Below are 25529 nucleotides of genomic sequence, written 5' to 3' on the forward strand. Positions count from 1 at the left end.
TTGCCTAAAGAAGTTCAATATGGAAATATACTATTTATATTAAAAAATGCAATACAAAGTAAAAGTAAAGGTCCTTTCAAAAAAAAAAGTAAAAGTAAAGGTTGTTATTTATAAAAGAATGTCTACTTTTGAAAAAAAAAAATACAGTATTTTAAATAAAAATGTAAAAGTATTATATTTTTTTTTATAAATAATTAATATTTTAATCCTTATTAATATTATATTTTTTAGTATAGATGTTACATTTTCATATTAACCTGATCCGTTTTATGAACAAGAATTTATGAGATCCTCTAACATCAGTTTTTGCCATAAAGTTATTGTCAAGAATGGAATAATATTAACTATTCAATGGCAAATTCTAAAGCGTACTCTATACCAGAAAGGTCAACCATAAATACAAGTCGCTGAGCCATATATGTAAGATACGATCATTTCATCTCGTTTCTTCTCTCACTCTCCCTCTCTCGCTCGGAAGATCATCGCTGCTCGGCGGTTCAGAAGAAGAAGAGCAGAAACTCCGGCGGACCAAAAACCGGCCGAGCTTAATCGACGTAAGTCTATCGCCTTAATTAATGCCTTATGCATGTACTGTACTGCACTGCGTTTGTTTATGTGAGATCGAGCAGCCACATAATGTTCGACCTTTCCATCCACAGATGCAGGCCCTATTTGGTAAATAGTTAAGTATCAATTAATTTTGGTTTATTTGATCATTATTAGCTGTTTGATTTAGGTAATTCATATGAGTGTGTTTGATTAATTAATTTGTTTTTCTTTTATAATAACTTATTGTTCAAAAATGTTAAAATTTAAAAATTGTTTAAATTAAATTTTTCGATCAATTTTTTAAGAAAGTCATTTTGTATATATTCAGTTATCAGCTAATTTACTAAATATTTTTTTTTTTACAATCAGCTAATACTACTAACTAGTCAAATCCACTAACCCAATTAATCAACAACTATTTTTACTAAACACCGCAGACTGTGGTGCATTAACGTTTCTCTCTCTTAGTTGTGAAATATTGTTTTTTTTTTTTAAATCCTTTTTACAGTCAATAGAATATATTCATGTTTAATTTTCTTGTCGCCTTGTCGGTACTATTATAAATATAATGATGATATATTCCTGACCGTCGACGTGGTTCCTATTGGCTGAATTGGCACCTATTTATTTTTGTTCTACACTTCGCGGAAAATATTTTAAGAAAAGTGGAATTGAAATTTTATGGAAAAATAATTACTAAGAAGATGAATTTCATTGTTTGGTTGGTAGAAAAATAATTATTAGGAATACTAATTTTATTGTTTGATTAAATTTGAAATTGTAAAAAATAATGAGTATAAAGACTTATATGCCCCTATAAATTAATAAGAGTAATATAATTAAAAAAGAAAATAAGGGTAAAATTGACAATTCATATCACTTTGTCTTCCCATCTTTCATGGAAAACAAAATTCTTGGTCCAACCAAGAATTTTGTTTTCCTCAAATTTGAAGAATTCATTTTCCAATGAAAAATGATTTCAATGAACCATACACAAGAAAACAAAAATTTTCCTCCACTTTAAGAAAAATGTTTTCCAAAAGAAAACATTTTCCATGAACCAAACATCCTCTAATGATTCGATTTCAAGCTTCTTCTCCCTAGCATGATCCAGCGGCATATATAGTAAAATAATGGAATTATAAAAAATAAAAATAAAAAAAAAAGTTTGTATTGCGTTACTTCTTTTATAATGGTGATTGATACTGTGGAGAATTTAAGAAAACATAAAATATTGTCACAATTATTCTCCATATGCACTGTTGGTGTAATTATTAGTGAGTGCACTGTATTTTGTTGGCATTGTGTTATTTTTTAGCCAACATTGATGTAAATACTTTCTAAATTATTGTATGTTTTTAGAAAGTTTTGGCGTGCTCTCCAAACTTGATGTTTATCTTTAAATTGCGTAAACAAATGTTCTATCTCACTATCTCAGTGTTACGGGAAAATAAGCGGAAAATAAGCAGAAAAAGGCTAGACGTTACGGGAAAATAAGCGGAAAAAGTCTATATATCTAAAAACATAATAAGGGTCAATACAAGTTATGTCCTTGATTTTTGTCCCTTTTTTATATGCTAATAAATATATACATTTTGCTTTAATTGTTGTACATTCATTTGCATTGGACAAAATCACCCTTACACCGTTATAACACCGTTAGTTTTTAATATATCTATCAATCTTACCATACACCTACATCTATCATATCTTTTTCCTATTTTTAATGATCATTTTATTAAAATTATCATATAACAATTAATTTAATTATAAATTATATTTTAATTAAATATTTATATGAATGTTAAATTATATATATATATATATATATATATATATATATATATATATATATATATTATTTGTGTATCCATATCAATATATCATATATGTGAGTCTTAGCATAGTATTATTTGTAAATTATTATTATATAAAAATATAATTTATTTATTTATTTTTTTGTTTTGATCACTATATTATTCAAAAAATATAATAATTAAAAAGTATCATCACTTTAAGAAATTGCAAAACATAATTTTAACTAATTTTTAAAATTTTGTTATTTACAAATATTTTAATATTGGGCATAAATTTTCGCGCATCGTACAAAAGGCTAGTATATATATATATATATATATATATGAGAGTTCGAGTCCGTAAGAATGTGCTTGCACATGCAAAGTGAGAACTTATTTGATTTATCCATTTGGATAGACCGTTATGGGAAAATAAGCGGAAAATGTCTAAAAAACATCCTATTTTTTAATATTAGAACTCTAAATCATTAATAAATTATGATGGGTGGTTGAAATCAATAATCACTTTTTACCAAGTCGTTCTATAAAGATTTGTAAACTAATTGCTGAATGATGGTAGATTTGGTTCATATTTGGTTCATAAAAGGCATAAGATAAGAGTTAATACCTTCAATGGTATTTTGAATATTAGCGATTTACCAGTTATGGTCATCCGAGTTTTAAATGACTTGCGAATGGTCCTTCATGTTTTAAAAAATAATCATCCGTGGTCCTTAGATATCTCATGGTCATTTTAAACTCGGATTAAAAAAAAAAAAAAAAAAAGGACCACGGGTGGTTATTTTTTTAAATATGGAGGACCATTGGAGGTCATTTAAAACTCGGATGATCACAGCTGGTAAATCGCTAATACTCGGAGGACCATTGGAGGTATTAACTCAATTACATAAATTCACTATGCTATTTTTATGAACATGTAGTATTATTTTTATTTATCTGAAAATTTTTATGCACATATAATATTATTTTTTATGAAATTAATATCATTTGAGGTTCTCATGGTATAGTGATTTTGCCACGTTTAGTCCTAAACTTTAAAATTGACTATTTGTGATCTTTTGACTTTCAAATTTAACCATTCCTGGTCAAGTTAACCACTCATGATCCTTCAACTATTAAATTTTAACCAGTCGTGGTACTCTTGAAACGTGAGGATGTGGTTTCATTGGCCCGCGGCTGAATTTGTGGCGGTGATTTTTTTTTTTTTCTTGATAGGGTTTGTAGCCATGTATTATTGGTATACTGAATACTGATATCATATGAGAACAATAGTTTTGAAAATTATGTTATTATTGATCAATCCATGATAATCTAAAGTACATGATGAAGAGATATATTTATAAGAATACAAAGAGTTATAGTCACGATAGAAATGGTAAGTGGTAATATTCTGGAGAGGGTCGAGTGTGCCTAGAATTAATTAACGCTGAGAGCTCTATGATTAAATATTTATTTTACTTGTTACTGATTCTTGAATTCCATGTTGTTGTGTGATATAGAGATATGGATAATGACATACATAAAAGGCTGCTAAGTTCTCAAGCAGAGAACACAAGTGATGATCTAAAAGTTAGGGTATACGAGGAATCCAGCAAGATATGGAGAATTGCATTGCCCGGTGTACTCTCGCGGGTGACTTCATTTGGAAGTATAATAGCCACGCAGTCATTCATTGGCCACGTCAGCGCGCTTGATCTTGCTGCTTATGCCCTTGTTCAAACTCTCATTGTCCGATTTGTCAATGGAATTTTGGTAATTTTTAATGCATATATAATCAGGCATTCTTGTTAGCAAGTTTGCACCGAAAATGTGGTCGAATTCGCATGTTTATGTCTGGGTGTTTTAATTGCAGTTAGGGATGTCGAGTGCAACAGAGACTCTATGTGGGCAAGCATATGGAGCTGGGCAGTATCATATGCTGGGAATTTACTTGCAAAGATCATGGATTGTTGATTTGGTGACATTGACAATCTTTATTCCGTATTACTTCTTTGCCACTCCATTCTTCAAGCTTCTTGGAGAGGAAGAATCCATTGCAGAGGCTTCTGGATATATCTCTTTGTGGTTCATTCCTTTCGTCTACAGCGTAGTATTTAGCACCACCATCCAAATGTATCTACAAGCACAGCAAAAGAACATGATTATTGCGTGGCTATCTATAGCGCAATTTGTCATCCACATTCCACTTTCTTGGTTATTAGTTTACAAGTTCGAGTTTGGGGTTGCGGGTGCGATGATTGCCCTCTCCATATCCTCCTGGTTCGTTGTGATCAGTGAGTTTGTGTACATATTTGGAGGCTGGTGCCCAAATACATGGAGAGGATTTACAATGGATGCCTTCAAAGATATATTCCCTGTTGTCAAGCTCTCCATATCTTCAGGACTTATGCTTTGGTAAGTGCTTTTCACTTCATAACTTTGAGGACCTGTGTCTAGTGCTCACAAGGAGTCCGCCATATTGGGTGTGACTCTTACACTGTCACTGTTAGGGCTCAGTCTTGCGTCCTTTTTCACAATCTGCCACCTGAAACTAACTGAGCTACCTGTGCGGGCTTTTCACTTCATAACTTAATTTGATCAATGCCACTTCCAATATCTTTAATTTGGTTTCTAGTTTGGAGCTATGGTACTATGCTATATTGGTTTTGCTAGCTGGATATATGAAGAATGCAGAGGTTGCCATATCAGCCTTCTCCATCAGGTAAGCTAATAGTTTCTTTCAATTCTGATCTGTTGAATGGTTATTGCAGCAGTAATGTATGTAACACTCCAACTGACTTAATTTCATTATATTCTACAGCATTAATGTATATGCATGGTTATTCATGATTAGCTTGGGCTTACTTGGGGGTGTCTGGTACGTTACCATTAACTAGTATTACCATCAATATATATTTCATCGATCTATATATTTATAATTTTCTACTTAACTTCCATGCAGTGTACGCGTTGCGAATGAACTTGGCAAAGGGGATGCTAAAGCTACAATATTTTCTATTAAAGTAGCTATAGGGAATTCGATTGTGATTGGGTTATTCTTCTTTGTTGTGTGCTTGGTGTTTGGGAACAAAATTGGATACATGTTTACCAACGAGAAGGAGGTTGCAGATGCTGTGTCGGACCTCTCTATACTGCTCGCATTCTCTGTATTGCTCAATAGTATTTATCCAGTACTGTCAGGCAAGTTAAGATTGTGCAAATTTGGTTAAGTTTTCAATGCTTTTTACTAAGAATTTCTTTCTTTCACTTGAATTTTGGGCATCAGGTGTGTCGATTGGAGCAGGTTTACAAACCACAGTAGCAGTTATAAACCTGGTTTGCTTTTATGGTGTTGGAATACCCATTGGTGCTTTGCTTGGCTATGTAGCCAATCTTCAAGTGAAGGTATGAATAGTTATCCTTGTTCTCATCATATACAGAAGTCCAAAGTTGTGATATTCTTCTTGCTTATATTGTTTGGTAGGGTATTTGGGTTGGTATGATTTTTGGGGTGGTCACTGAGACACTTGCCTTGTGTTATATGACATGGAAAACAAATTGGGATAACGAGGTACATACTTAAACTAAACTCTTGAATATTACTGTAATACGATATGATGATTGAATCTATCATGGAAAAAGTATGAGATTCATTTGTGATTTTGTAACAGGTGGCTAAGTCTAAAACACGCCTCAAAAGATTTTTCTTGAATTCTGAAGATTCCAATCAACCTTCTCAACTAGCTTGAGGTTCAAAAAGTAGAGCAGAATATTTATGAATACCATCCTTTCATTTGGTATTATTTATCAATTCTCTAGTACTATTGGCATTGTGCACTAGTTTAATTAATAACCATGATGCAGAATTTCTCGTCATTTTTATTTAACTTGTATTGTGCTTTGAAATTTTTGTGTTACTCAATCTAGAGATAGAGCACTTATGTGAGAGTTACCAATTTATGAAATTGCTCGGCTAGTAATTTTAATTCCAACATTTGTTGCAACCAGATTGACAATGCTTGATGATAGATTCAACATTGCAGCGTAGTAGTTACGAAATTTATGAGACTTTCATTTTATATTATATTATTCATAAATTTTTCTAGTACTAGGTGTTTTTCGTTATTTTCATTTGTATATATATTCTTTAACTTAAATTTTTCTCTAAAATTTTTGTGCTTCATCAATTGTTATACAATGGACTAGGGTCCAACTTATATTATGGATTTAAATATTTAATTCAAAAATTATGTGTTTATAATAAATATAATTTAAATGTCATTTTGAACCAAGACTAACAGGGCAAAGTGGATCATGGTTTATCGTATAACTTGTCGTGCTACATTCACCAAGACATTATTTATTTGTGTGTATTTATACTACCTGACATGTCCATTTACATTTATTAAGATTATTAATTTTCCCGTACCTTATTGTTTTTTACCACTTCTACACGCGCGTCATTCCGGTAGCAGATTGACATAGCAAATTTTGAAATATCACATGTACATTCAACTCACTAGTAATAAATTTTCACTATAGGTGTGTTGATTGAAATCTTTAGCTCTAAGGAATGAGTATCAAAGTGATTATATTGTTTAGTTGATAGATTTTTAGAATAATACAATGAGTTTCAAATACCCCTGGCCTTAATTGAAAAATCTATACCCAAATTAAATAAGGGTATCATCCCTTTTCATTTCCTTATTCCTTCTCATCCCATTTGATTAGTGTTTTAAATTTTTGTTTTTTTTTTTTATTGGTGTTTTGGATGTCTTTATATTAGAAACAATTGTCTTGATTTTGTGTTCTTGTATTTTTAAAATCTTTATTCCCATTATTGGATCATACATAACTAATTGATAATCATTCTCATTCCACCATACTACCAAACATGCAAAATATTTTTACTAAAACCAATTACCATTACTAAGTATTTGATACCCATCCCAATTTCGATACCCATGTACGAACCAAACAAAGCCTAAGTAGGTTCACATTACATCCATTTTAAATGAATACGAATTGAATGCATGGGAACATATTTGAATGATTTTGGTCCATCTTTAGTCACCTCTAACGCTTATCATTTCTCTACCTACCCGATATTATCCTTCTTAATGGCATTTTCCAACAACTCAACCACTCCATACCCCCCATTCAATTCACCCATCACAAATATAGAGATTTACATATATGCTCTGTTTTGTAAAGTTTAGTTAAATTACAAATAAGTTATAAATTCTGTTTGATAAAACATAAAGAATTTAAAATAATAATTTATTTTGAAACTAGATCAAATGATTTCTTTCACTTATGAATCCCAAACAATTCAATTAGGGGTCAGTACACAGAATTTTAAGGTCGCTACATACTAGCTATTCTGTATAATTTATTTTTAATTGTTAATTGTTTTTCCATTTCTCAATTCTTCAAAATATAATCAATCCATAAGAAGCTGATTTACAAATCCGTTAGAATGAACTTTTCATGCGAAAGTACGTCCACCATAAATACAAGTTGTTGAGCTAATTTATTTACAATGTCAGTCTCTTTAATTTGTGAGTATGTGTTGCTGCGATACCGTACCATTTATAATTTCCATATGTTTTTGTGTTATGGTTCATAAATTGAGGAATAGTTACATCAAGGCAACTCCAATTGAGTAATCGTCAAAATCTCAGTCAGTAATGATTACAAAATAGGTATTGATTATTGCCTTGCCTACGGGATAATATCTTCCACTCATGTTTTGAAATTCCTATGTATGTTACCCTTCTACTACTCGGACTATAAAATAAGAAATAATGCTCAAATAGACTATAGAACTATATCAAAAAAAAAAAATTGTATTTAGGCCATCTAACTCAAAAAAGGCAATTTATATTATGGACTAGAGTCTACATAATATTATGGACTCTGAATCGAAACGACGAGATACAAAATTAATTACTATAAGGTACAAAATTTCATAACACAAAACACAAAAAATCACAACAGAAGACACATAGCATTATGGACCCTGAATTGAAACGACGAGGTATAGATTTTCAAAACATAAAACACAGAAACTTTTAACATAAGACACAATTACTAAATTGTTCCAGGTACAAAATTTCATAACACAAAACACAAAAAATCATAACAAAAGGCACATATATACACATGTTATATATTTATTTTTTTTCAAATTTGATTTAGGTATATAATTTGTGTTCAACATGGAAGCCAAAAATTAAAGTACAATCATGTCCATAGTATATGAAACGGACTAGTCCTAGTCTACCCAATGTAACAAATGAATCGGCTCTAGACGGATTGTGCCTGAATTGAACTTTAGACTAAACCATCTATTTCACACCCCTAATCTTTTTTTTTTTTTTTTTTTTTTGAATGCTATTTCACACCCCTAATCTAATCAATGATGATGTCAAGAAATTTTTTTTTTCTCAGCTCGCATGAATTACTCTCTTGTCTTTTATAGTCCACTGCTTAGCTTCTTGGCTACTATCTTGCTCATTTTGCTGTTATTAGTTGAGTACACAACACGTGCTCCGATCCCCGTGGCGTTGAAATATATAGATGATTATACCGACATTTCAAGCCGTACAAGATAGAATGAAAGTTATACCTATTGTATTATAAGAATTAATCAAATTATATTTTTCATAAATTATATTGCGTAATAGAAATTATGAAAGTCTACGTACCATAAATACAAGTTGTTGAGCTCCACTATTTCACGTCATTCATTAACCCCCCTCTCTCTCTCTCTCTCTCTCCCTATCACGGTCATGCTGGGTGCTTCAGAAGAAGAAGAACAGAAACTCCGGGTGGCTGTGTAGCAGTAGTCTCAATATAATTGAGGTAAGTTTTATGTTTGTTTGTTGATGTTTAGGTCATTATTGTTCAATAATCTATCTCTTTAACAATAATCCTATATATCTAGAATATTGGGTACGTATTACACACTCATCTTTTATAGTCCAAGCCTGCTACATACTATCTTGCTCGTTTTTCTTTTTCCTGTTTTTGGTCAACAACATGAAACTACTATATACCAAAGGTCGGTGGTGTTAAGCCGTAGAAGATAGGATGAATGCACTAGGTTGTTAATGTTGAGCCTATATATATAATATATAAACATCAGTCCAATTATCAATTTAAACTTTTAATTAAGTCAAAACATATCATTCACTTTAGTATCCAACTGTAGGCAAGATCGAGCTTATCATATGTGATTGGTGTGTTCAGCATATCATTTAGTTGAAAAAAAAAAAAAATCTAGTTCACACTGGCTTAGCTCAATGGTTCAGTAGGTATTAATTAGGAGAATGAGATCAATGTTGGAACTGTGGCCATGACAATGTGAGGATTATGCCAAAAAATTCCTTCTGGGCACCAGCATTTGGCCCAGTCTGTTGAGTCATTAAGTCACCAACCTAGTACGGGGTTTATGCCGAAAAGGTCCCTTCTGGGCACCGGTATTTGACCCAGTCTGTTAAGTCATTAAGCCACCAATCTTTTGAGAGATCGAAGAAGAAAAAAAATCTAAACTTCATCTTATATATTTTTTTGGTGTAAACCACGAGAGGCACAGGGACTGACCCAAAGGGAATCGTCACTTGTAAAAATTGAATCCAAATTATTCTGAATTATCCCCACAAAGAGAACTCATTAACCACTTAAACTACCTTCTTGGATTAACTTCATCTTATATATTGATAATAAAAACATGGTTTAGGGTTGGGGTTTAACCTTTGCAAGAATAATAAAAACATGCTACCCACCCATCTTTGCCACCGAAAAATATGGATACGTCTCTAATTTTCATATGATGATTTAATTTCATCATGAATTAATCAAACTACATCTCATGTGTTTAAATTTCTTTACAAAATTGTTATAATCTACTAATACTAATTTAATAAGAGCCAATATGTTGATTCAATTGTTCATTGAAATGAATGGTTAATATTATTTTGATTTTATCCTCTATTATATCATTTATTTTTTTAAATTACCCGACAAAGCGTCTAACATGAAACACAGAGGCTAGACCTACTGCGCACAAGAAGCCGAGGTTGCTCCCACACTGCCGCCGCGAGTGAGACTCGATCTCTGGTCATTCTTCCAAACTTTCACCTCTATGACCAATTGAGCTGCCCATGCGGGCAACTATTTATTATTCTTAACTTACTCATTAATTTTCATAATTAAGGTCTTAAGTTCGAACCTCATCTCATTCATAGTTGACATAACTTTTGAACATATACTATTAATATGTTAGAATGTATTAAAAAATACAATATAAAATTTAACAAAAAATTTGACCATCTTTCATTTTTATGAAACAAATCTATGTTGAGTGTTTTTTTTTTTCGTTTAATTAATCTTTTTTTGATTATTTAGAAACAATACTCAGTATTTTTAATTATACTTATTATTGGGAATGATATAGGTTGGTATTAATATTTTTTGTATGTATTTTTATAATGGTACAATTATACATTACATTACAAAAATTGCATTATTATTATTTTTATGGGGATAAATTATTCTTACATTATTAAAGTTTTATATATATATATATATATATATATATATGTATATGTATATATATATATATACATATATATATATACATATACATATATATATATATATATATATATATATATATATGCTTAACTGCTTGTTCATAAATTTGTTTGTGAACATTATTAAATGAATACTAAAAGAGCTTGTTCATTAACATTATTAAACAAACACAAACGAGTTTGTTCACGAACTCTTAGCAAACGAGCCTACAACTATTCAGACTCTGTTAATTTGTGAACTGAGCTCTAAAATATGTTCATTTATTTTTATCTACTTAAATAAATGAACACTTACCGAACACGAACAAAAGTAGTTCGCTAACACCCCTAATTTCTATTAACTTTAATAATATTTCCTACATCAGATGAATTTCAATTTAATTTGGAGCCATATCCCCATATAGCCCAAAAGTTAATATTAGCCCATTTGACGATATTCCTCTACGGGAATTGCATTACGTGAGTTCTTCAACTGGGTTTCTATCAGTAGACTCCAACAATTAAGAAGAAATTTGAATCAGACCCACCAATTCATTTCAATTATTTTAGATGCATTGTTTCACACCTTAATAGATGACACTTCAACATTGTAAAAACCAGTTTGTCTAACTACAATACACTACACTGTAAAAAAAAACTGTTGCTTGTGATATATAAGGTGGCAAAATGCTAATTCTTGTGTTCCTTGTTGCTGCATATAGAACAGAACCATGGATAATCTCAGCAGTGAAAGTGAAAGGTTTCTTGCTTCCCATCAAGTAGAGAAGACAGGAAATGATCTGAAAGCCAGAGTATACGACGAATCCAAGAAGATATGGGTGGTTGCCTTCCCCGGTATACTCTCAAGAGTCTCTTCATTCGGAAGCTTAGTGGTGACACAGTCCTTCATTGGCCATATCAGTGATGTTGATGTTGCTGGTTATGCACTTATTCAAATTCTCGCCGTCCGCTTTATCAACGGAATATTGGTAACTTCATTTTACTCTCAGATTCACCTTCTTGGTTTGAATCCATAAAAAATTGCACTTTACATGGAAAAAATGCAGATAGGAATGTCAAGTGCAACAGAAACTCTATGTGGGCAAGCATATGGAGCTGGGCATTATCATATGATGGGCATTTACTTGCAGAGATCATGGGTTGTTGAGTTAATCACACTCACACTCTTGAATCCCTTGTTCATCTTTGCCACCCCAATCTTCAAACTTCTTGGACAGGAAGACTCTATTGCAAGCTCTGCTGGATATATCTCTCTATGGTTCATCCCTGTCAATTACAGCTTCATATTTAGCTGGACCATCCAGATGTATCTACAAGCACAGCAAAAGAACATGATTATTGCTTGGCTATCCATAGCTCAATTCATCATCCACATTCCACTGTCTTGGCTGCTAGTTTACAAGCTGGAGTTTGGGGTTCCAGGTGCAATGATAGCCCTTCTCATATCCTCCTGGTTTATTGTGATCGGCGAGTTTATCTACGTATTTGGAGGCTGGTGCCCAAACACATGGAAAGGGTTTACAATGGCTGCCTTTAAAGATATATTCCCTGTTGTCAAGCTCTCCATATCATCAGGACTTATGCTTTGGTATCTGCCCTCCCTTAACTCCTGTTTCTTGGCTTAACTTCATAAATGCCACTTACAATCATGATTTTTTCTAGTTTGGAGATATGGTACAATGCCATATTGGTCTTATTAGCTGGATATATGCAGAATGCAGAGGTTGCCATATCAGCCTTCTCCATCTGGTAATTAAGAACTATCTCCCCTTTCTCTGTTGAATGTTTAGTGCACTAGTAAGGCTCCAATTCACTAAATTTTCATTCTGCACTTCTGCAGCCTTAATGTAAATGCATGGGAACTCATGATTAGCCTGGGCTTCCTAGGTGCTGCTTGGTATGTATTTTTGCCATAACTAGGATGTTTTTTAAGGTTATCGATATGTCTGTGATTGTGTATTGGGTTTATTCAATCTGTAGTGTTCGTGTTGCGAATGAACTTGGAAGAGGAGATGCTAAAGCTACAAAATTTTCCATTAAAGTCACCCTAGCAACTTCAGTTCTGATTGGATTATTCTTCTGGGCTCTGTGCTTGGCGTTTGGGAACCAAATTGGATACCTGTTTACCAACGAAAAGGAGGTTGCAGATGCTGTGTCCGACCTGTCTGTGTTGAACGCGTTCTCCATATTACTCAACAGCATTTACCCAGTACTCTCGGGCAAGTTTTCGCGTATATGTACAAGTTCTTGATGCATTTCACAAAGAACTTTGATCACTTAAATTTTGTCCATCATCATCATCAGGTGTGGCTGTTGGAGCGGGCTTACAAAGCGCAGTTGCAATTATAAACCTGGTTTGCTTTTATGTTATTGGAATACCCATTGGTGCTTTGCTTGGCTATGTTGCTCATCTTGAAGTGAAGGTATGGTAGCTCTCTTTGTTCTCAGATCATAGTTTAGTTTAGCCCCAAAGTGGTGATATTATTATTGTTGATTGTTTGGTTTAGGGTATATGGATTGGAATGATTTGTGGGGTGCTCACTGAGACCCTTGCCTTGTGCTATATGACTTGGAGAACAGAGTGGGATAGTGAGGTGACTAAGGCTCAAAATCGTCTCCAGAGATTCTACTTGACATCTGAGCATTCCCATCAACTATTAGCTTGACATTCAAGACTGCTCAACTTCATGTTCATGTGCCTTTAAACTCAACTTTTACACTATTTTGCAGCACAAAAATAAGAGTCTCATTGCTATTAGTTCAATAATACCCGGTTTCGTATGATTATTTTTGTTTGCAATTCATCAATTGGATTGTTTGAACATGCAATGAATATGAGGAGGAGGCTGACATCTACCCTTCTCCCAGCAAAACAACAATGGTAGTTGAACCAAACCCACCTGCCCATCTTGTCACTACATTATGAGGAGAAAAACAAGAGAGCCAGTTGAGCCATGCCTTACGATTCAAACTTCAGTATAAAAGTGGGATTGAGATGCAATCCTTACAATTCACGACTTCAGTATAGAAGCGGGATTGAGATGAGCTCGTTGAGCCACATCCCACGATTCAGACTTCATTATAGAAGCGGGATTGGGATGCAATCCTAAGCAGGATTGGGATGCAATCCTAGATGGGACAGACAAGCAAGCAAGGCCACCACTTTCTCCACCTTTTGAGTTATAACTGAGGATACAGTCACAGCACCTCTGCCAATGGTGGATTTCACCGTCCACCACCCATGACCTGTCCCTCCACAGTAAACCACCAAAGAATGTCTTTTTCCCCACCACCATTTTGTCCACCAATCAAGCATAACGCCGTTAGAAACAACCTATAACCCATCATCTCTCACCATTGTACCAAACCAAATGTAAGGTGTTAGGTGTATTTAACTTTCATGGGTGGCTGTAACAAACAGTAGATATATTGATTCAGCTTTGGCAGGATATTAGGTTCCAAATTTCAGACTTTAAACTGTATTGTTACATCAGTACAAGGGGAGAGGGAAGTGGTCAATTCGAGGGGCCTAAATCAAATTGCCAAATCAAGATAACTATTCATTCAACTTTCCAATGCATTGTAAATGCAATGTCGACTATAAGAATGACCTTCAACCAGTCTATTCATAAACTTTTACCAGAAAATGAAAAGATCTCAAAGGACTCAACCCCCAATGTGTCCCCACTATTTGAAAAGAAAATTCCTTCTTCAATGTCCTTTTCAATTTTCTTTCAAAATACAAAACCAAATGTAATTACTAACTTCATCACTGTGAAATGGAGAGAGTAGATTTCAAGATTCATGGATTATAACTAAACCAACCAAGCATATTACACTCCAAATCCCAAAACACATTAATTTTTCATTACTTCTACTACTGAGCATCATAAGCAGCAAAAAAGACTTAAAAAGAAGATAGGTGGCTAGCTAGTTTTTTTTTCATCACCAGTTCACAAAAACAGTTGAAACAAAATGAAAGGGCATAGAACAGAGGAATGGAATGTGATGATCCACATTTTCCCTCCCTCTGGGTTGGTTGTTGGGTAAACAGTCTAGCGATTGCTGTTTGGGCAGTCACGAGCAAAGTGCCCATCCTCCCCACAGCTGAAGCAACCACCGCCGCCTCCGCCTCCGCCGCCGTAACGGCCACCGCCACCTCCTCCGCCTCCGCTCTGTGTGCACTCCCTAGCAAAGTGCCCATCCTCGCCACATTTGAAACAGCCTCCACCACGGCCGCCTCCGCCTCCACCGTAACCTCCGCCACCGTAGCCGCCGCCGCCTCCTCCATACCCGCCACCGCCGTAGCCTCCACCACCTCCGTAGCCACCGCCGCCGCCTCCGTAGCCACCACCACGGCCACCGCCGCTCCGGCTTCCGCTGTTAAAGCCATATCCCCCGCCTCCGCCACGGCCGCCGCCGCCGCCACGGCCGCCGCCGCTTGGTCCTCCTTGAACGGGGCCTCCATCAGGGCCCGTAACGTTAACGGCCTTGGTACGGCCGTCGTCACCAGACGAAACCTCAAACTCCACAACCTCCCCTTCAGCGAGGCTGCGGAAACCCTCAGATCTGATACCGGACTGGTGAACAAACAGATCTTCGCTGCCGTCGTCGGGGGTTATGAACCCAAACCCCTTCTGGTCACTGAACCACTTCACGCAGCCCTTCATCCTCTGTTCACTCTCCTCAGCCATTTTTTCACAAACCCTACCTCTCTCTCTCTCTCTTCCTTTCTTTCTCTCTCTAGCGATTTTTAGAGTCCTCTTTAGCGATGGCTTGGCTATATAGTGAGGAGGTGCCACGTTTATGGGTGCGTTAGGGGGGTGGGGTTTAACGGATGAAGTTGTGTGGGCGGTGGGGCCTCTCTTCCTATTGGGTAATCCATTTTCGAAGATATCTAACGGCCAGGGTTTCGCAGATGACCCTTCTGCTACTGTCACTTTGGGATTTTGGGCTCTCCGCAACAGATATTTTCATTTTCATGTAACCTCATTTAATTTTTTTCTAAAACTTATTAAAAATATCAAACACTCGTTTTTTTTTTTTTTTTTTTTTGAGTACATATCCAAGACTCTTTATTTTCTTTTTAATGTTATACCATCATTGCATGTTTGGTATTCCTTCCCTCAAATTCCAAAAAGGAAAAAATTCTATAGTTTAGTATGAAAACTAGGACTATGTGGTCTAATGGTATCCAGGTTGGACTTCCATTTGAAAGATTGTGAGTTTGAGCCTCAGCGGAGGCGTTACTAGCTTTTTGTGTTTTAGTAGGTTGAGAAAGTATATGAACAGATACTCATGTAATAGAGCTAGTAGCATTCATTCAAAAAAAAAAAAAAAGTATTAAAGATTTGTGTTTCCAATTATTTATATTTGTGTTTCCAATTATTTATATTTGGGTGAAGTGTCAAATAGCACCCTGAACCAATTGCTATATGTCATCCCGCACCATATACTTACATAAGTGATTATTCGAATCACAAACTAAAAAAAATTGTCCATCTAACATTTCTAATAGGTTTCCCTGTTGCTTTGATGACATGGATCCGGTTAAAGGCTGACGTGGAAACTAATTATGAATTTCGCTTATTTATATTGAATTCATCTTCTCCTATCGCAGAAGCTATGGAAGACGACTACTTCCGGCGACCCAATTTTCGTTTCCAGTTCTCCATTGAATTTCAGTGCAAACTAGAAGCCACAAGTCTCTCAAGATTCATTCGCCTATTTATTCACAGCTTCCTTCTCTCCTTTTCTCATCGTCTTCTCTTGTAGTCTCTTGTATTTTCTCCTTTCAGTCCTGAAAAAATGGCAGAAGTTGAGTACCGATGCTTCGTCGGTGGTTTGGCCTGGGCCACCACCGAAAGCTCTCTCCATGATGCGTTCTCTTCCTTCGGCGAGGTCATCGAATCGAAGGTCTGTCTGTCTCAGAGCAGTGATCGAATCTCGGTTTGACCGATTCGGCTTTGTTGACATGATCTCTCTGTTACTACTACTATGTTACTTGATTGATCTACTGTTCTCTCTCTCTCTGTGCTACTATTTGTTACTATTACTTTCCCCTGAAACGGTACGTTCATCTTCCTCTTTCTGTTGAGAGGTTAAGATCGATCGCTTTTGTGTTTCGTCCCTATACGTATATATGTATTTTCTAAGTTCGGTGTTATTACTGTGTTTTTAGCTTTAGATTTCGATGGTGTTGACTTTGTTGTTGAATTTTGTGGTGGATCAGATCAACGATCGTGAGACCGGGAGATCCAAAGGTTTTGGCTTCGTTACCTTCAAGGATGAGCAAGCAATGAAGGATGCTGTCCAGGGGATGAACGGCCAGTTTCTTGACGGGCGTAACATAACTGTTAACGAGGCTCAGTCTCGCGGCAGCGGCGGCGGTGGCGGTTTCCGTGGTGGACGTCGTGAGGGCGGAGGCCGTGGTGGCGGTTATGGTGGCCGCAGGGAAGGTGGTTACGGTGGTGGCGTTTATGGTGTCCGCATAGATGGTCTCCTTTGGGCTGTATGCGATTGTGAATTTTTATAGCAGGGAAATTTTGGAAATTTTAATCCAAAAAAATGGATTAAAGTCCCATTGGCAGGAAATTTTGGCCGAAAGGAGTTGGATTGAAATGAATGTTATATTACATTAAACTGATGAATGGATGCCACATATTCTCAAATTGCTGCCACATCTACAAAATAACACACATCTATGCCAAATCACCTCCACATCACCAACTTATTACCTTTAACTTGAAGGTTACCTGTAAAAAAGGCTAGGTGAACAATTTTTTTTGGTTTGTGAATCGAATAATCACTTATGTAAGATTAGGGTGCGGGATGACATTTCGTTGTTGGTTCATGGTGCTATTTGGCACTTGAGCCTTTATATTTTTTCCATGTTGAGAAATTGTAATTTTATGAATCATCTAAAGAAATGGACAAAATCATTATTCTTACTCAATTACAATTCGATTTAATTGTTTACTGAGAATTTATTATTATAATAAGATTATGATAATAGTATTATAATAATGATATTATATTGTATAATTATTACCAAATTATAATTGTGTAATTAATTGTAATTTACAATAATAACAATAATAATAGTAATAATATGTATATATATTGTGATATTATTAGTACTTAGTCATTTTTAATTTTCATGTAAACGACACATAGGAATTGAAATTTCAAATAATTATATTTCCAACAACCAAATAATACAAATTGAATTCTTACCTTATTCTCAATTATTCATTTTTCAAGAAATTGTAACTTATTTTTGTCATATAGTTTCTCATTGCAAACAAAAGTCCAATCTAGATTATATTAATTAAGCTATATATTTCTTGTGCTCTTTTAAAATATAAATTTAAGCCAATATAACATTGAAAATTCAAATAACCATAAATTCAATGAAATATAAAAAAAAAATTATAAAAATTTACAATTGCTAAAATATTACAATTCGTGAGTTGCAAATTGCTTTGTAATGAGATATAATGAAACAAACATTGCATATAAAATATTCTATATTCAACAGTTAAAAATTAAAAAATAAATAAAAAGGAATGAGGGGTCGTGACAAACATGTTCTCCACTATTACTTTTCATTGGTGCTATTTAATGTGCCAATTAGCTATGTGTTGTAGTGCTGTACAGAGCTAGTTCACTATGTGTTGTAGCATTGTACAAAATCAGGTTGGTTGTGTTGTGGCTTTCAAAAAAAAAAGGTTGGTTGTGTTGTAGCACTGTACACAACTAGTTGGCTGTGTTGTAGCACTATACACAACCAATTGGCTATGTGTTATAACACTATACACAACCTGTTAGAGCACAATAAAATAAATGATATATAACTTTTCGTTGAGTGCACTTATTTATATATATATATATGTGTGTGTGTGTGTGTGTGTGTGTGTGTGTGTGTGTGTGTGTGTGTGTGTGTGCGCGTGCGCGCGTGAATTCACTCATCAATATTTATTTATTTACTAGTAATAACGTGCGCATTGCGTGATTAATTAATACCCAACATGAAAATTAAAATAAGTAAATACTTAGTACAATTTTTAAATATTAAATAATTAATACTCCATATAAAATAAAATGATTATTTTTAATATAATCAAAATAAGTATTTTCAACGTCTAAGAAAGTAGTAATAAAGATTATGAAAATTTACGATTGATTAAATATTACAATTTGTGAGGAGTTATAAGAAACAAACATTGCATATAAAATATTATATATTCAAATATTGAAAATTTAAAAAAAAAATAAATAAATAAAAGGAAGGGGCAGAGAGAGACATGCTATCCACTATTATCTTTCATCAGGTGGACACATGTAGTGCATGTTGCCCGTTAAGCAAGGCGTGAAAAATACACTAAGTTTATTTCTTCCGTTAACTAGGTGCTATTTAATGTGTCAGTTGGCTACCGCTATAGCATTGTAAACAACCAGTTGACTCTATGTTGTAGCACTTTACACAACCTATTAGCACAATTAAATAAATGATACATAGCTTTTTGTTGAGTGCAACTTTTTCTTATATATAGTATACAACTTACTAGCATATGCATGAATTAACTCATTCTTATTTATTTATTTAATAGTAATTACTAATGTGCGCATTGCGTGATTAAATTAATGTCCACCAGCATTATTTGACTGTTTATTTGACAGTTGTTAGGGCTCCACATTAGTCCTAGATATAGCCGTTATGCTGTCAGATTTTACGTTCATTGGTGCACTGCAAGATAAGCGTGTTTAGCCAGCCGAAAGGCTTACGTCTGACTGTTACTGGTAGATGCGTCGCCATCCTGACATCTCCACTATTGTTTTTTACCTTTTTATACTCTTTGATCTAGCCTATTATTTGGGCGTGGGTCAATTCTTTTATTTATTCCTTTTCATCCCTTAGACTTGACCTGTTTGGGTTTTGGGTCCGTTCGTTATTTATATTTCTTTAGATTAGTATAGGCCCAATCTAAAGGGCTAAGTATGTTTTACGGTCACTTTTGGGCCATCCTTTGTAAATTATTTTAATTCCTTTGATTAATAAAATTTATTTTTGAAAAAAAAAAGTAATATCCACCGCGAAAATTAAAATAAGTAAATATTTAGTACAATTTTAAATATTAAATAATTAATACTCGATATAAAATAACAATTATTATTTTTAATATAATAAAGAAAAGTATTTTTAACTTGTAACAAAGTAGTAGTAAATGTTATGAAAATTTACAATTGATAAAATTTTATAATTTGTGAGTTGCAAATTGCTTTGTTAGGAGATATATAATAAAACAAACATTTCATATAAAATATTATATATTCAACGGTTAAAATTTTAAAAATAAATAAATAAATAAAATGAAGAATGGCCAGTGACAAACAGATTGTCCAATTATCTTTCGCCAAGTGGACACAAGTAACACATGTTGTCCGTTGACTATGTGTTACACCATTGTACACAACCAATTGGCTATGTGTCGTAGTATTGTACACAGTCATCAGTTCGCTATGTATTGTAGCTCTTACACAATGTATTAGCATAATAAAATAAATGATACATATATAGCTTTTCATTGAGTGCAAATTTTTCTTTTATATATATATACATATATATATATATATATACACACACAGTGTTAGGAATAAAGTGTAATGGTTTTGATATGCCAAATTTGTATCTGTAGATCCCCCAATCTTATTTATAGGTCTAGTAGAGTCTTAGACCATGATCGGGAAATTATTTAATTATGAAAAGAGAAAAACATAAGAAAATGGATGAAAATAGAAGAAGAAGAAGAAGAAGATATAAAGCCGAAAATCAAGAATTTGTCTGTTGAAAATGACAAATTGAAGAAGAAGATGAATGATACAATATTCACGTCGCTACTACTCAAAGAAGATATCCCAGAAGAATTTTCGTGAAGAAAATTAATATTGGAAGAATACATGAAATTGACTTGGAGTTCAAGCATCTATGGAAAGGAAGAATTACATCAAATGTGATTGGAGATTTAATTAAAAGCTGTACGGACGAAGTGGATGATGCTTGATATATTATCCGAAATGGCTCAAGTTTGAAACTCACCATCAACAATTTTACAAGGTAAAATTTGAGAAGTCAAATTAAATTAATCTGATGGAGTTGGGCGCTAGTTTAAGCTTTGGGCGCCGATTACAAGTGGAAATTGGAAATTGGGAAGCAATTTCACTTGGGTGGCAATGGAAATTGGAAATTGGGAAGCAATTTCACTTGGGTGGCAATTGAAATGCAATTGTGGGAGCCAATTTAAAGGAATTGGGAGCCGATTTCATAGAAATTGAAATTGGGAGCTAGTTTCGAAGCAATTGAAATTGGGAGCCAGTTTCAATGTAGAATTGAAATTGGGAGCCAATTCAAGTTGAAGTTGTAGTATGGGATGCAAATTCAAGTTGAAGTTGTAGTATGGGATGCAAATTCAAGTTGTAGTATGGGATGCAATTCAGATTGGGGACCAATTAAAAGAAGACAACTCCCAATTCAAGTTGAAGTTGTAAAGAAGACAACTCCCAATTCAAGTTGAAGTTGTAGTATGGGATGCAAATTCAAGTTGAAGTTGTAGTATGGGATGCAAATTCAAGTTGTAGTATGGGATGCAATTCAGATTGGGGACCAATTAAAAGAAGACAATTGAAATTAAAAGAAGACAATTGAATTGAGATGAAATTCAAAGAGAAGTCCAATTTCGAAGTCAACGTTGAGAAGTAATTGGAGCACCAGGAGATGTTGGGAGCCAATTGCAAGTCAAAGTCAATTGGGAGCCAATTACAAAGGAGAAATTCAATTTGGGTGCCAATTACAAGCCAATTGAAATTAGGTGTCAATTACAATGGAGAAATTCAAATTGGGTGGAAGTTCAAAGCCAGTTTGAAGTCTGAGAACACCCAGACGTGAGAATGAAGAAGATGAAGCAGAACTTACAGTGAAAAATATTCTCACAAGGAAAATACTAGTCTAACTAGTATGGGATTAAAATAAAGATTATTTTTGAATCCCAAAGATACAAGGACCACTTCAGAGCTGATCAGAGAAACCATTCTACACCAAAACTGAGACCCAGATATTTCCATCCAACGTTAAAACGGAGGAATATCATATGAAGTTTGGGAGCTCATTTACATGGAGATGAAGATCTTTCAAACGGCTAGCTTATCTCTTTCTGACATTTTTGCAGAAGATAAGATAAGATCTCTGACATGGGAGCGTCTCTTTCCAACGGACAGATTCTCATCACCAGCTATAAAATGATGAAGACTTGAAGGACAGAGCAGTGAACAAGAGAGCAGAAAATTCGAATCCATCAAGGGATCGAATAGAGCAATTAAGCTTAAAAGAGCAGAGAGCTAAAATTCTAAGAGCTAAAATCTTCAAGTGTGAGAAAAGAAAAAGAACTCAGAGAGCTTCAAAAGAGAAATATTCTGAGAGTTCTTAAACAGAGCAAAGCAGAGCAAAATATCAAGTGCTTTACTTGATATATTCAAAAAGAGAAAACACTCAGAGCTGTCAAGAGAAATCATTCCAGAGTGTTTATCTTCATCAAAGAGACCTGCGCATCATTGAAGATCATCTACAGAGTCTCAGAAGTTGGAAGCAAGACAACACTTGTTTTGGAGCAAAACAAGAGAAGAGAGGAAAGTAGCACGGAGCTGTGAAATCCTGGATTGTCACACGGAGCTGTGAGATCCGAAGCAGCAGTGTCGGAGGCACTGGGCGTGATTGGTGTGGGCTTGGTGATCAAAGCACCAGATCACGGGATACGTTTCTACCGGAGTGTGGAAGACGGGGGGAAAGTAACGCGGAGTCGTGAAATCCTGGGATAGTAGCGCGGCGACGTGAAACCCGAAGCAACAGTGTGGTGTCACTGGGCATGATTAGTGCGGGCTTTGTGATCAAAGCACTAGATCACGGAAATTCATTGTATCTTGGAACCAAGGAGTGGTAGATATAGTGAATTGGCTCTTGGAGAAAAGAGCAAGTGGAGTAGGAGGATTACACCACCTCGCGAACCACTATAATTGTCTTGTGTTCTTTACTGCTTTCTTTACATACCGCTCTTTACATATTCGCTCTCACGAAGATATACTGCTCACACAATCTCACACACACTTTATGTTTAATTATTTCCGCTGTGCACCATACTCTAACAATCTAGTTAAGAGTTTTGGTTTATCTCTGTCTTAGCAATTGTTGTGTTGTGCGAAAAAGTTTGAAAGTCTATTCACCCCCCCCCCCCCTCTAGACTTTCACCTAACCTCTTTTGGGACCAACAATTGGTATCAAAGCGGGTGTTTACCCGAGTCAAAATTGTCCCTAAAGTGGGTCAACTATTTTTGACTGCTAGACAGATCCATTCTACAAAGTGTGTGAATTGGATTAATCCTTCATATCTCACGTGATGATGATGAAAAAAGATTTAGCTCAAAATCTATTATTCTCTCTTGATAAATTTGATGATTGGAAAGTTCGTATGCAGGTACACTTATCGGCCTTACACGATGAAATGTGGGAAGTTATTTCCACTGGCCCTATAGAAATATTAAAAGTCAATACGGCGTTTGTTATATCCCCGGATGCTCCACAGTACGTACAAAAGCCAAAACCGGAATGGACATCGGACGATAGAACGCGGAATAATCTTGACAATATTGCCAAGGATATTCTATTCAAAGCCGTTGATGATACAATATTTCCGAAGATCCGAAAGTGTGCCACTGCCAAAGAAATATGGGAAACTCTCATCAAGATTGGCGAAGGAGATGAACAAGAAAAAGACAATAAGCTCACAATCGCCATGAAGAAGTTCGAAGATTTCAAAATGCTCTCAAATGAAAATGTTGCAGACATGGAAGCTCGAATGATCAAAGTTCTTGGAGAGATTAGTGATCTTGGCAAAAATATTGGCCAAAAAGAAATTAATCTCAAAATCCTACGAGGCTTACCATCTGCATGGGATATGAAGGTTACGGCTATGCGCGATCACCGAGATCTAAGAATGTTGTCAACAGACAAATTATTTAGTGATCTAAAAGCATATGAGTTCGAAATGAAGGCCAAAGATGATGATGTTCATGAAGCTCGAAATGCTGCTCTAATGGCCGAACAACCGTCAACCTCCAGGTCAGTAGAAAATAATGTTGATTTTATGACTGACGAACAATTTGCTCTTTTTGTCAAAAAGTTTAGAAGGTTTATGCGAAAAGGAGACAACAAAAATTCTGCTCGTGGAAAATTCATCTCTCGCATAACACAAGAAGAAAAAGTCGAAGAAAATAAGGATTTGTGCTACAATTGCCGCAAACCCGGACATTTTAAAATAAATTGTCCGTATCCGATCGTTAGCAAGTATCAAGGCAAAAATGTTGAATCTACGCCGAGCAAATCCGAAAGCAAAAGGTTCAAGCGCGACAAAAGAAAAGCTCTCGTTGGCAACGAACCAAACGAAAATGATGATTCGGAGGATTCATCATCAAGCGATGAAAGTTCATATTCGGACGATGATACGGCGCTAATATGTAAGCTAATGGAGTTGAGTACAAGTAAAGATTGTCCTATGGCTCTTGAAGCAGAGGAAGAAGAGGATGTTTGGTACATTGATAGTGGTTGCTCACGCCACATGACTAGAAATAAATCATATCTAGTGAATTTCAAAGAAATCGATGGACCAAAAGTTATATTCGGAGGAAATCAAAATTATGGAATTACAAAAGGAGTTGGCACGATCAAGAAAAATGGTTTGAAGATTGAAGATGTTTCTTTCGTTGAAGGATTAAAATTTAATTTGTTGAGCACTAGTCAATTTTGTGATAAAGGCTATCTTGTAGAATTTTCTAAAGATAATTGCCTAATCAAAAATGAGCTCACAAATGAGATTATTTTATCTGGAAAACGGCGAAAGAATATGCATATTGTGGATTGGAGCACTAGCAAAGATTCAGTGTGCTTAATGGCCAGAAATTCAAATGAAGCTAATTGGGAATGGCACAGAAAGCTCAACCACTTAAACTTCAAGACCATCAATCAGCTTGCAAAGAAGAATCTAGTAGAAGGCTTGCCAGATATTATCTTCAAAAAGGACCGAGTGTGTGATGCATGCCAACACGGAAAGCAAATCAAATCATCATTCAAATCAAAGACGCACGAGTCAACGTCAAGACCGCTAAGCTTACTACATATGGACTTATTTGGACCAGTTGATCCAATAAGTGTAAGTGGTAAGAAATATACTCTCGTTGTTGTTGATGATTTTTTCAGGTACACTTGGACCGTGTTTCTCAAGAAGAAAAATGAAGTTGAGCCAGTTCTACCGAAGCTGTTGAAGCAACTACAAAATGAGAAAGAATTGCAAATATAAAAAATACGAACGGATCGCGGAACCGAGTTCGTGAATGGAGTTATACAAGCTTTTTACAATTCACATGGAATTTCTCATCAATTATCTGCCGCAAGAACACCGCAACAAAACGGTGTTGCCGAAAGAAGAAACCGGACGCTCAAAGAAGCCGCACGAGTGATGATTAGTGCTGTCGGTCTCCC

The 25529-nt window shown here is 34.9% G+C and overlaps 4 protein-coding genes across 6 annotated transcripts; 3 read left to right on the forward strand and 1 right to left on the reverse strand.

Annotated features, from left to right (window-relative positions):
• Positions 1-404: 404 nt before the first annotated feature.
• LOC109162033 (protein DETOXIFICATION 24-like) lies at positions 405-6349 on the forward strand. Its single transcript, XM_019310676.1, has 9 exons — positions 405-554; positions 3866-4118; positions 4219-4760; positions 4981-5067; positions 5167-5223; positions 5308-5546; positions 5632-5750; positions 5830-5916; positions 6017-6349. The coding sequence occupies exons 2-9, from the start codon at positions 3870-3872 to the stop codon at positions 6092-6094; spliced, it is 1458 nt and encodes a 485-aa protein (XP_019166221.1). The 5' UTR covers positions 405-554; positions 3866-3869; the 3' UTR covers positions 6095-6349.
• Positions 6350-9107: 2758 nt separating this feature from the next.
• LOC109162163 (protein DETOXIFICATION 24-like) lies at positions 9108-13732 on the forward strand. Of its 3 annotated transcripts, none has more exons than XM_019310884.1 (8): positions 9108-9212; positions 11647-11913; positions 11992-12533; positions 12608-12694; positions 12786-12842; positions 12926-13164; positions 13250-13368; positions 13453-13732. In XM_019310884.1, the coding sequence occupies exons 2-8, from the start codon at positions 11656-11658 to the stop codon at positions 13609-13611; spliced, it is 1461 nt and encodes a 486-aa protein (XP_019166429.1). In that variant the 5' UTR covers positions 9108-9212; positions 11647-11655; the 3' UTR covers positions 13612-13732. The 3 variants fall into 3 exon arrangements, with proteins under 3 accessions (XP_019166429.1, XP_019166430.1, XP_019166428.1); XM_019310885.1 differs by having other exon boundaries at positions 9109-9212; positions 11652-11913; XM_019310883.1 differs by having other exon boundaries at positions 9125-9178.
• Positions 13733-14734: 1002 nt separating this feature from the next.
• On the reverse strand, positions 14735-15742 carry LOC109162164 (glycine-rich protein 2-like). The gene has a single exon (XM_019310888.1). The coding sequence runs from the start codon at positions 15637-15639 to the stop codon at positions 15001-15003; it is 639 nt and encodes a 212-aa protein (XP_019166433.1). The 5' UTR covers positions 15640-15742; the 3' UTR covers positions 14735-15000.
• Positions 15743-16706: 964 nt separating this feature from the next.
• LOC109161695 (glycine-rich RNA-binding protein-like) lies at positions 16707-17480 on the forward strand. The gene is made up of 2 exons (XM_019310185.1): positions 16707-16864; positions 17178-17480. Exons 1-2 carry the CDS (start codon positions 16754-16756, stop codon positions 17478-17480), a joined length of 414 nt encoding a protein of 137 aa, XP_019165730.1. The 5' UTR covers positions 16707-16753.
• Positions 17481-25529: the final 8049 nt, after the last annotated feature.

The sequence above is a fragment of the Ipomoea nil genome, unplaced genomic scaffold, assembly GCF_001879475.1.
Source record: "Ipomoea nil cultivar Tokyo-kokei standard unplaced genomic scaffold, Asagao_1.1 scaffold2926, whole genome shotgun sequence".
NCBI lineage: Eukaryota > Viridiplantae > Streptophyta > Magnoliopsida > Solanales > Convolvulaceae > Ipomoea > Ipomoea nil.

Bases quoted from the DNA above. Each gene is read 5' to 3' on its own strand.
- LOC109162164 (XM_019310888.1), bottom strand. From the start codon at position 15,639: ATGGCTGAGGAGAGTGAACAGAGGATGAAGGGCTGCGTGAAGTGGTTC.
- LOC109162163 (XM_019310883.1), top strand. From the start codon at position 9,140: ATGCTGGGTGCTTCAGAAGAAGAAGAACAGAAACTCCGG. The intron at 11,914-11,991 runs GTAACTTCATTT...GAAAAAATGCAG, and splicing joins GCTTTATCAACGGAATATTG to ATAGGAATGTCAAGTGCAAC. The intron at 13,165-13,249 runs GCAAGTTTTCGC...CATCATCATCAG, and splicing joins CATTTACCCAGTACTCTCGG to GTGTGGCTGTTGGAGCGGGC.
- LOC109161695 (XM_019310185.1), top strand. From the start codon at position 16,754: ATGGCAGAAGTTGAGTACCGATGCTTCGTCGGTGGTTTGGCCTGGGCC. The intron at 16,865-17,177 runs TGTCTGTCTCAG...GTGGTGGATCAG, and splicing joins AGGTCATCGAATCGAAGGTC to ATCAACGATCGTGAGACCGG.
- LOC109162033 (XM_019310676.1), top strand. From the start codon at position 3,870: ATGGATAATGACATACATAAAAGGCTGCTAAGTTCTCAAGCAGAGAAC. The intron at 5,068-5,166 runs GTAAGCTAATAG...TATATTCTACAG, and splicing joins ATATCAGCCTTCTCCATCAG to CATTAATGTATATGCATGGT. The intron at 5,547-5,631 runs GCAAGTTAAGAT...TTTGGGCATCAG, and splicing joins TATTTATCCAGTACTGTCAG to GTGTGTCGATTGGAGCAGGT.